General features: G+C 30.6%; 1 protein-coding gene across 3 annotated transcripts in view; it reads right to left on the minus strand.

Annotated features, from left to right (window-relative positions):
• Nucleotides 1-12,279, minus strand: part of LOC111910226 (protein ANTI-SILENCING 1) — a 46,870-nt gene that overhangs the window by 23,568 nt on the left and 11,023 nt on the right. The window contains exon 13 of one of the 3 annotated variants that reach the window (XM_042902915.2): nt 5,796-6,512. The exons of the other annotated variants lie outside the window; for them this stretch is intronic. Within the exon in view, the coding sequence (XP_042758849.1) occupies nt 6,507-6,512 (6 nt within the window). The 3' untranslated portion in view covers nt 5,796-6,506. Of the gene's footprint in view, nt 1-5,795; nt 6,513-12,279 lie in introns of those variants that run through there. 3 annotated transcript variants of the gene reach the window in all.

Here is a 12,279-nt window from a genome sequence, read left to right on the forward strand (position 1 = left end):
TCCAAATCCTTGCAAAGCCCCTTGCTCCAAGCCTTTTAGCCTTCAAAGATCTCTTCCACAAACACTCCTTCAAGGCCCAAATGCTCTCTAATTCACTCACAAACAAATATTAGGGTTTATGGACTTCAAGGGAGAGTAAAGAGGCTGGGGAGAGGGCATTATGTCCTTTATATAGGGCTCATCCCCCGGAATTAGGGTTTTCTCCACACAACACCAACTCGCCGAGTCCAGCCACCGACTCGCCGAGTTGGCCACTTGACACACGACCAGAATCGCGACCCTACTCGCCGAGTCCAACCATGGACTCATCGAGTTGACCATTCACATTTTCACTTTAAACCCTGAACTTGCACTCCTGAACTCGGGATGTTACAAAAGTTGTTTACGTATTCGTACACTAACCGTATTGTTCAATACCCAATTGTGAGTTATTATAACCATACTTGATGACCTAAAATGGCTTGAACACGACGTTCTTCAGACGTCGGAATCGGTACGACATTTTTCACCTCAGGCCTGTCGGCTTATCTGTAGCTAACAGTTTAGGTGTGGGATTGTCAGTCCCGTATAGATCTATACACAAGTGTCACACTCTCCCTCCATGAGACGTTGGTTATAATTTCAGGGCTTGGATGGTACTTAGATAAGTACTTGATGTGTATCTCACAAGGCTATATTGACGGTTACGTGTAGAATAAAGAAAAGGCATTTTGTATTAATAAAATCATATGTATGACTCATAAACTATACCTATTATAGTTTATATATTTGTATTGAATCCCGAATTAGTAAAGTAATATATATATATATATATATATATATATATATATATATATATATATATATATATTAGTAAAAACGGAAAATGAAACTTATTTGAATAGTTTTGATATTAACACAAGATTTCCTTGTGTTTTACTTGTATTCCCCCCCTTAAAATATGGAAAATAGTAAAAAAAAATAAGGGTATGAACTCACTTGATAAGGTGGTGATTCGGACAACACTTCGCTTCTTAAAATAATCTCTTTTGACGAAAATGCGAGTTTTTGCTAAAAATCGGGTTCTGCGCGGACGAAGTTTCAAACTAAAAGACTCTTTTCTCGGAGACTTCGGGTGTTCCAGGGATTTCTTTTAGTACTAGGGAGGTTCCCTAGGCTTTGGGTGGATTAAGGTGGCTAGAGATAGAGTAGAGAGTGAAAGAAATAGTAAAGGAATGAAAAATGTGGCTGACCCTCGTATTCTATTTATAGTCCGAAAGGCTGCTGGCTACGCAGGGAGTACCTACTTACGTGGCGCGGAGGAGCGGGGCACGGGTCATGTTTCGAGATTCAAACATGTCGGACATGTGAAGTGTGTTAGTGGCCGACTCCGGACCAGGTGTTTGCGAACGCGGGGCGTTCACCTTCGGACCAGCTTTAGAAATTGTGCCTCGTATTTCAAAAATTCATAACTTTTGCATACGAGCTCCGTTTTTGGTGTTCTTTATATCCACACGTAAGTGAGACCCGGCGAATAGCAATCGGGCTAAATGCATGGCTTCTACTCCTAATTCTACCTTGAAAGGGCTTCGTTTCGGCCTATGGAATCTCAGTTCTGTAAAAGTCTTCAAAAGCATAAAGAGGGCCTTATAATTCATAAAGAGGGTCTTAGAATTCAAACTAGATATCGGATGAAAGTGGTATAACAACCTCAAACCCCGGTCCCATGGGGAGATTTTTCTATTTGAGTTTCGGAAAAGAAAGGAGAAAGGACTTTTGAAGCGTATTGTACAACTTTTGTTTAGACTCCGTCGACTAATTTTTAGTTTATTTTTAACAGGCCGGGATAGGAAAAATAAGTTAAAAATTCATAACATCTTCATTCGACGTCCGTTTTCGTCTGTCTTTTTACCGTTGAGCTAATATTGATGAGATCTTCGATTCTCGTTTAGGTTGTGTCGGCTAAAAATCGCTCGATCTATAATTCGAATTCCGAGGTGTACACTTTTATGTCAAATCTTAGAAAATTCATAACTTCCTCATACGAAGTCAGATTTTGACGTTCTTTTGTGCACGCTCTCGGTTTAACGTATACCACGACTTTCATTTAGATTGTTAAGGCTAAAAAGCATTTTATTGTAAACTCACTTTTTACGACACACAGCGTCGTGTCGGTTCTGTCGCGAAACTTTGATAAGCCATAACTTCTTCGTTATAGCTCAGATTTCGGTGTTCTTTATATTTCGGAATCCTTGTCATGACCACTACAGCTTTCTTCATAGATATTGGGTTTATCTAACATTTTATTTTTGATGCTTATTTTCATCTTAATTTATTATATCTTTATTACTTTAAAATGAGTTACACCAGTTGACCTAGACTATTACATTGACTTGAAATAACAGGTTGTTACACTAGAGATCCCAAGATCTAGGTTCAATGGGACAACCTACTTACATATAACATTTATGAATCACTGTGGGGGTCAACCCCAACCCATTCCTAAAACAAACAGTAATGCAGGTTAAGCTTATAGTCGTGGATGATAAATTGGAAATCATTACAAATTAGCATTTTATGATTATTATAGAATCACCTATACGAGAGAAAAGTGGAGTCGTTTGAAAAAGAATTGTATGGGAACATTCCTAAGAGCTCTTACAGAACCAGGCAAATGTCCATGACCATAACAGACACATCAATGAGAACCTAACTAGGTCAGGTAGAATCATGTGAGACACATATTGATTATTTACACAAACAGAAGAACAATTCAAGGACATCAAGTCTACTGGTCAGCTAGTAAAATAAATATGTATCTTAAGGGAAATTTCAAAGGGTAACACTTACCTATCTTATGCATTATTCAACTGCTAGATTTTATCTAAGTAGCTTGAAAATGTTTAATCAAGTTCAATTCATGTGGGGGATTGTTGAAAAAATAGTTGATGAATTGAAACTAATCATCATAGTTGAGGGGTTTAATGGAGTATACTCTTAAATTGATGTTCAATTTTCTGTTACAACTTGTAATTAAGAACGATATTAAATACAATGTCGGTTACAAATTGTGTTTTAATGACAATTTAATTGTTTGTTGGTTATGGTTTGTAGTATAAATACAACTATTCATCAACCATTTGAGACACACCAAGAATGCAATAAAAATTTCTTCTTCTCCATTTTTGTCTTCTTCATTTTCTTGCTATATCAAAGGTATAATTTAGGCCTATTAAGGATTCGGATGGTCTTGAAGAGTCACTTCAAATTGTTTTATCCTGGGAAACAAACACCCGAAAGCGGAATTTCTTTTAAGGACAATATGTTAAACACATGCCTCATTTTTTTCTATTTTCTTATTTGTTTTCATACATTACCGGAGTATTATTCCTACAGCCAATACATCCCTTTTTATCTTCAAACGAGTGTCGCATATCTTATATCTACTAGTCCATGTCGATGATATCATTCTAAGCAGTAATCATCCACCACTCCTTCAGAAGTTCATTGCTAGATTACATTTGGAATTTGCTATATAGGATCTTGGTCAGCTAAGCTGTTTTTTGGGTCTTGAGCACTCACGACATACTTTCTCGAGCTGGCCTTCTCGATGCAAAACCTGCCTCCACACCTTTATCTACATCATACTATCTTGTGAATTCTGGTTCACCATGTTCAGATTCGACTCTCTATCGATCTTTAGTTGGTGCCTTTCAATACTTGACAATCACTCGTCCTGATTTGTCCTATGCAGAAAATCAAGTTAGCTAGTTTTTACATGCTCCTACCAGTAATCATTTTCAAGCAATTAAAAGGATTTTAAGATATGTCAAAGGTACTTTATCCTATGGACTTCATTTCGCTTATCTACGATCCTCATGCTGGTAGGATATTTTGATGTAGGTTGGGCTAGATGTGTCAAGACTCGTCGTTCAACTTATGGTTATTCTATTTTTCTAGGGGGTAATCTCATCTCTTGGAGCGCTAAAAAGCAACATATCGTTTCCCGTTCGAGCTGTGAATCTGAATATCGGGCAATGGCCAATATTGTTGCTGAAATTATTTTGATCAATCGTCTCTTGCGTGAGTTACATGCATTACCTCTAGATCATCCTACTCTCTTATGTGACAACAAAAGTGATATATTTCTAGTGAGAACCCTATCTCTCACAAACGAGCGAAACATATAGCCATTGACTATCACTTCGTTTATGAATTAGTTGTTTATGGATAATTGCACACACGTTTTGTTCCTACTTCCTTACAGTTGACTGACATATTTACCAAGAGTCTTCCATGCCCGCTATTCAAACAGTTTCGTACCAAGTTTCGTGTTTATTTGTCACCTCTTCGCTTGAGGGGGAGTGTTAGTGATAAGTCATAGATAATGTATTTATCTATATGTATTCCTAGTTATCCGCATATGTTATTCTGAACTATAAGTACTTGTAAATCTTATTTTACCCTTTGAGGTTTTATCCGTAAAGTCTTATAGTTTCAATCCACAATGTTGTGTACATTAAATAAGATGATGATGATTGCGAATACAAAGCAATTCATCATCGCTAGATTGTTTTATTTCTTGGTTGGATGGAAACTCGAGCTCAAATAACATGCATTTCATCATTACTCATTTTCTGCAAGTTTTGGCACTGCAATATTTTTAAGCGCTACGAAATTGTTCATATATTGCAAAATTGTACCAATGAACAATATCGAAGTGACAAGTATTTATCTACAGTTCTACACTACAAAAGTGTTCACTAATGTGAAATTGCAATACTCGGAATTTGATCTATCTTAATCTTGCAAAAGTAGAAAATGAGTACACCGTTGGAATATCCAGTAACCATTTGCCGTTTATTGGAATAAAGGTAACCTATGAAGAAGCAAAAGGACGTAATTGCCCTTATGGAAAAGCGCACATGGACATTGAAACGACTGTTGGGTAGATGAAGCACACATAAGATGTATATCTGGTGGGGGTAGCCATCCAACATAAATAAATAAATATGGAGATCATGTTAGTTATAATGAATGGATGGAAGGTGGACATTCATCAAAGATTGAGAATAATTCATTTCTTACCCTTTAAATAACTCCCTCAAGATCTGATTTCTGACCAATCCTCCATGTGATCTTAGGCATTTCAAATAAGGGTACAACACTTAAAGCACGATATACTTTTTTTTAGTTTTACCAAATTATTATATCTTAGATTATTCAGTTAATCTACTTTTGAAAAAAGATTAATGTATATTATATTTGATGTTAAACGGGACAAGTAAAATAAAATAAGAAAATATAACTAAAAAAGTAAAGATAAAATGAGAAAAAAAAAGCCATTTAAATTATTTTTAATTTACACCTCTTATTGATAAAACTATTCTCTTATTATTATAATAGTTAAATTAAAGTTTTTATCTTACTTTACTACATTAACTATTTATTAAAAATAAGAAAATGTATTAAAATAAATGCTTGGACCAACCCGACCCATTTTGCCATGTTACATAGCGTTAAAATAATACAATATTTTTTGTTTTGAGTTGTCCTAAAAAATATTCTTTTAGTAACATTAAGAACCAAAATTACTTATTTATTTATTAGCTCATAGCTAACAACGCTATGTTGGTTGCGAAGCCTAAAGGTTAAAAATTATGCCTTTTATTTGTGTAGATATATTTGGTAAAAATAATTGTATTTGTTTATATTTATAAAATTACATAAAAACCCAAAACTAAAAGATCCCAATATGAACTTGAAGTAGCTTGCAGATTATGAAATTTTTGTGTTAAATAAAAGATTTAAGCTTGTATGTTCAATCGAACATGGACGGATTTTCATCAAGCATGGTAGTTTTTGGTTCTTAATATTGCCTTATATCGGTTCTAGTTCGGTGCCTTTAGATCCGACTAAAAAGCCAGGACCTGTTCAGAATGACATGAATTTTTTTCCAATATGTAGTTTACTACTTTTACTTCACTTTAGACTATTGAAACACATTATTTTATTACATATTGATCGAGTTACATGCCCCCAAACACAAGATATCAAAGCTAAATTTTGTTTTTTGTTTCAGCATTTAAACAATCTGTCATTTTTTTAAAATTGTCATAACCCCTTTGTTTGAAGTCGAAATGACATGAAACTTTTTCCAATTTTTAGTTTATAGTTTCTACTTCATTTTAGACTATATAAGCATAGTATATGGTTACATATTAATTGAGTTACAAGACCTGGAGTATGAGAAATCAAAGCTGAATTGTTTTCTATTTTAGTATTAATCTGAATTTATCATCTCTTATAAATTGCCAAAATCTTTCGTTTGAAGTTGTAATGACTTGAAATTATTTCCAATACCAATTGCATTAGCATCATGTATCGGTTCCAACTAGATATCTGATCAAAATATTGAGACTGACACCGACATCAGTCTTGGTTAACCAGTCTGATTATCTGTCCTCTTGAATCATCAATTATAGTCTCGGATCCAAAGTGGTTTTGGGCAGGTGCGGTCTATATGCTCACCACTGTTTCATATAAATAGAGATTTTTTTAAAGAATAAAAATGCTTAAAAATTCTCGAAAGCTCTTGTCAAACATATCCAAAGTATTACCACAAATGTTGTAAAATGCTATAGAAAAAGAGAATGAATGCGTGGGTGAAGTAGTGGGGTTTGATCTTATTAATTTAATCAGTCAAAAATTATGACGATTATAAAAAAAAATTAAAAATCAATGTGATCGGTCTTTCTATGACAAATTTTGTTTATGAATTTAAAATTACGAAAATATTTCTTTGTTTTTATTCTATTTGGTCGGTAATAATACAAAGATCTTGTTGTGCAATCACTCACAAGTATTTTGGTTTGTATATGCATAAACCATGTTCTTGGACTTCAATCATATGTGTTGATTTAACATGTTGTTGGTGTTTAATAATTCTTTTGATTTCCAGCATATTTAACTAACTTATTATAACGCATTAAAATATATTTCATAAAAGATTTTTAAAATCAATCCAAATGCATTAGTTCACGACTTAAGGCTCATAAAATATTTATACCACTATTAAAAAAATAATAACTCCTGATTAAAATATGATGAACTTCAACTTTGGAATGATTCATCGTTCTAAAATAAAATAGGCTTATGAATTATATAAATTTCGTACTTGTTAATTGTTATCATTTATCAGTGTGGAACCGATTTGTCAAATCCAGACGTCTTTGTCAAGCCTACAAACTGAAAGCAATACTTTTGAAGATGATTCAAATCCAACTCATTACACTTTGGAGGTAATTTTGTTATGATATCGACTAGTAAACTTAATAGTCCAAAATAAAAGATCAGCCTGTTTTTTAGATATATCTAATATCTAATAATAATAAAATACAAAAAAAAAAAAATTATATTATTACATTTATCGTTATCTTCTATAATACAACAACAAAATCGACGTAAGATCTATAAAGATATTGTCTATAACATAATCTCAAACTCGTTTCCATGGAACTTAATAGTTGTAGAAGCTTTCACATGTAGTGTTTTTCGACATATTAAGATTGTGTTTGGCGCGCCACAGTTAGCTGATAAACTAGCTTATTTTTCGAGTTTTTTTTATGTTGCCTTGTTTGGTAAGCCAAAAAGTAGCTTATAAGCTAGCTTTTTGAAAAGCTACTTAGACTAGCTTTTTAGAAGCTTTTTTAAAATTTTCCAAATACACCCCTTAATTAACTATAGAAACACATACTCTTACATGTCCTTTTATGTAATTTTATATATTTTATTTAGCTTTTCAACTGTTTTACCAAACGTTATTTTTTATCAGCTAGTTTTTCAGCTATCAGCTAGCTTTTTATTTAACAGTTAGCTTTTCAGCTAACAGCTAGCTTTTCAACTAGTACGCCAAACATAACCTAAGTACTCATCCAAAACATATGTCGTTTTATTGGATGTTTTATTGGATAGAAGTTTTAGTTTTTTTCTTACTGTACGATCATAATTGAACAATTTATATTTTGTACCCAAAAACACAATTATAATCAAATGGTATATTAACCACTTTACTTGATAATTCAGCTTTCGCTTATTCATGCAACTCAAACTTGACACGTGAAATGATTATACTTGGATGCGTTCATATAATCCTACCATTTATTATGATTCCCTTTTAAAATTGTATACTTATTCTTTCTTTTAATTATTATGTTATATTGACGTATTTTAGGTAAATATAAATAACTCTAAAGTGAATTTATCAGATGAATCTATTATAATAAATGAAGGTTTTTTGTCACATGTCATCTTCTCATTCATTTGGACACATGACATTTTCTAAAATTTTTAAAATTTCTATTTTCCACTTGTCATTTTATTGTATTTTTTATTTTATTAAATTAAAATTCCACATTTAATGTGTAAGGTAACATATATGTAAACTATTTATTAGAAAAAATTTATATATGTAATGTATTTAATACATTAAAGTCTCATTAATTTTAATAATTCAAATTTTTTTCATTTTTTTTATAAATTCAAACTTTTCAAATTGTTAAACTTTTATATTTGTTTTTTAAAATTAAACACATGTAATACATAGCTCTCACACCTAGTTACAAGATATATTAGTATAAAATGTGTAATATTCTTCTATTGAATGGAAATATGTTTGATAGGTTTATAAGATTGGTATAAGATCATTGCATCTATATTTGCGTTTGGCCCAACAAATATTATAATTTGCAGAAAGTTGTGATTTGACGTATTTAACTTTTGTTGTTCGGTAAATACGTGGCTTTCTAAAGTTCCACAGTATTTGGCCCGACATGCTTTTTGTGAATCCGCTAACGTGTACTTACGATTTAATTGTCACGTGCTTTTCGTCTTTAATAATAACGATTGTGACTTAAATCACTTAATAAATTGTCATGATCTAAAATTTAATTATATCAGTAGATGATTTTGACCATAATGATACCAATTTCACTCTAAGGTACCTGATGGAGAATTTCTCTTACATATTAGGAATGAATATGGGTCGGTTTGGGTCGGTTTTTGGCTAAAACCAAACCAAATCGTAGAAAGTCGGTTTTTCGATTTTTAAACCCATATAGGTTCGGTTTTTGCATGGTTCGGTTTTTCGGTTTTCCGGGTTGGGTTTATGGGTTTTCGGTTTTAAACCGTGGATTTATGAGCTCTTATTTTTTTTTCTAGTTTTTGGGTTCAAACCTAGTGAAAATACGTTGCGATAAATAGTATTGTATCTACTTTAAATATACCAAAATAAAGAGTACGAATTCTAGTATTATAAAAACATAAAAATATTTAAAATATCAAAGTTTAACACCATTAACAGTTTATTGAAAATAAACATAAAGTATTAAAGAGATAAAGTCTAAAGTCTAAAACTAAAAGTTTAAAACATAATAAATAATATATATGTGGGTCGGTTCGGTTTTTATGGGCGGTTTTATACGTCAAAACCGAACCGAACCGTTATTTTTCGGTTTTTGTAAAATTCAAACCTAAACCGTCGGTTATTGTTTTGGTTTCGGTTTTTCGGTTTCGGTTATATCGGTTTTTTTCGGTTTTTTCGGTTTTTGGTTCGGTTTTTGCTCATCCCTATTACATATCATTTACAAAAAAAAAAATAAATAAATAAATAACAGTTAGATGTCGATTTTTTAACAACGATAGGACAATTTATCACTAGGTGGGAGTAACTGTATGCAAGAATCAGGAGCTGTAGGAGAGATTTAGGGGCGTTGGTCAATGTAAGACGTCCTCAATATGACAATATGGATCATGGCTAATGGATCGCATACCTTTTGATGTGGTCCAACTTTAAAGGGATAATGACTTCAAAAGTAACCAACTTTTAATTTTGTTCACATTTAATCACTAAATTTTTTTTATTATTTATTTTTCACTAAACTATTGAAACTGTACATATTTTATTCTTATGACCGGTAACAACCAGTCATAAAGGTAAATGTGAACAGTTTCAATAGTTCAGTGGCAAATAGATAATCAATAAAAGTTTAGTGACCAGTGGTGGACCTTAGTGGGACATTTGGGGTCCTGGGCCACTGCTCAATTTCCGGCAAGCAGTATAATTTTTTTTTATTAGGTGCACCCGCTTGAAGTACGAGGGACACCCCTACTAAAACAGTCTGTGTCTGTCACTGTTAGTGACTAAATGTAAACAAAGTCGAAAGTCTGTTACCCTTTAAAAAAGGTTCAATGACTAAATATTAACAAACTTCCTCTTATATTATGCTTTAGCAAATTATTTATTTTTGTTAAATTCTAACAACATTTGTTGATGAAGAAATCTATAAAATTTAAAATAAAAAATAAAAAAATAATAATAAAAAAAAACACCAAAAAATATATTAAAAAAACGAAAAACCGAAACCGAAATAAAAAACCAATAGTTTGTATTTTCCAAAATATAAAAAATCAAAATTTTCAATCTGATTTTGGTTTAACAAAAAAATGAATCATTATCAATCATAGTTATTAAGAAATTTTGTTTAATAATCAGAAATTACGTTGTATTTTGAAGAAAAAAAAATTAAAAACCTTATTTTTTTAAATAGTTATTTAAATATGAATTGTTTTCTCTAAAACCTTTTAAAATTATGAGCGACTTTTTTAAAGAAAAAAAATAGTGTCATTTTAATTGTTGAATATATAGTTATTTTTAATATATATATATATATATATATATATATATATATATATATATATATATATATATATATATATATATATATATATATATATATAAAGGTAATATGGATGGGATGATTTGGGTGCAACACTTCATAAAACATGTTAATTGTTTTACTTAATTCTATATGTCTAGTTAAATAATCATAAATTTCAATAATTATTCTAACTTTTTAAGAAAATACAATCTCAAATATAAATCAATTATCCGGATAAATTAAAATATCTAAATTTTAAACAACTTGACTTTCATTTTCGATATCCTTTTTAATAGTATGATGTATATCAATACATATGGAGCATAACAACATCTATAATGTATCAATGTATGTATGTATTCTTTTATAAACAACGTATATGGTTTAATGTATGTCAATTTATATGTTGCATAATTTTATAGCACAAAATCATACATATAATATTAGGATAATATTTATACATATAATATTGCATAGTTTTATAACATAAAACTTATACATATAATATTGGTTTTGTTTTTCGTTTTTTATATCTTTTTCGGGGGGTTTTTTTCATAGATTTCTTCATCAACAAATGTTGTTAAAATTTAACAAAAATACATAATTTGCTAAACCATAATACAAGAGGAAAGTTTGTTCATATTTAGTTATTGAATTTTTTTGAGAGGGAAACAAACTTCCAACTTTGTTTACATTTAGTCACTAAATTTTTTTTATTATCTATTTGTTACTGAACTATTGAAACTGTCTACATTTTACCCTTATGACCGGTTGTTTACCGGTCATAACGGTAAAATGTGAACAGTTTCAATAATTCAGTGGCAAATAAATAATTAAAAAAAGTTTAGTAATTAAATATGAAAAAAAATCGAAAATTAATTACCTTTCAAGTCATTATCCCTTATCAAAACCGAATTCCAACTACTTATAACTTATTTGGAGCTTTCTCCCTTTATCCATCACGGACGACTAGTTTGTTAGTTTATTTGTTGTCGTCAAAATCTACCAAATGTATTTTTTTTCCTACAATGTTTTCAGTTAAATTATGAGTTTAATTTTTCTTTAAGATGTTAGCGTTTATTTATTCGATCATTTATTATAAATATGTTTTCTTAAATATATAAGTAAATAAATATTAGTTTTGCGATAAAAATCTAATGGTTTAGGTGTGTAATTATATAAAGAAAACACATGATCCAAAATATCGTTGGTATTCTTCCATTTACCCACATGTTATAACCTGGAACAGATTAGCATGGACCGTTTTTAAGTGAATGAAGATTTTAAATACTAAATACATATAATAATAATAATAATAATAATAATAATAATAATAATAATATTTTGTTTTTTACTTCATTTTCATGTAGTAATATTTATATGCAACTTCATATTCTTGTCTAGTAATCATTAGCAAAAACCTATAGTGTAGATATCTTTTTAGCTTTTTAATTTTGTTACATTAGTTTTCCATTAGCTTTATCAAACAATCACCTATATTACATGACAAAAACATTTAATTAAATTTTGACAATTAAATTAAATGGAAAAATTTTGACAATTAATATATATATATATATAT

Source organism: Lactuca sativa, chromosome 5 (genome assembly GCF_002870075.4).
Source record: "Lactuca sativa cultivar Salinas chromosome 5, Lsat_Salinas_v11, whole genome shotgun sequence".
Lineage (NCBI taxonomy): Eukaryota > Viridiplantae > Streptophyta > Magnoliopsida > Asterales > Asteraceae > Lactuca > Lactuca sativa.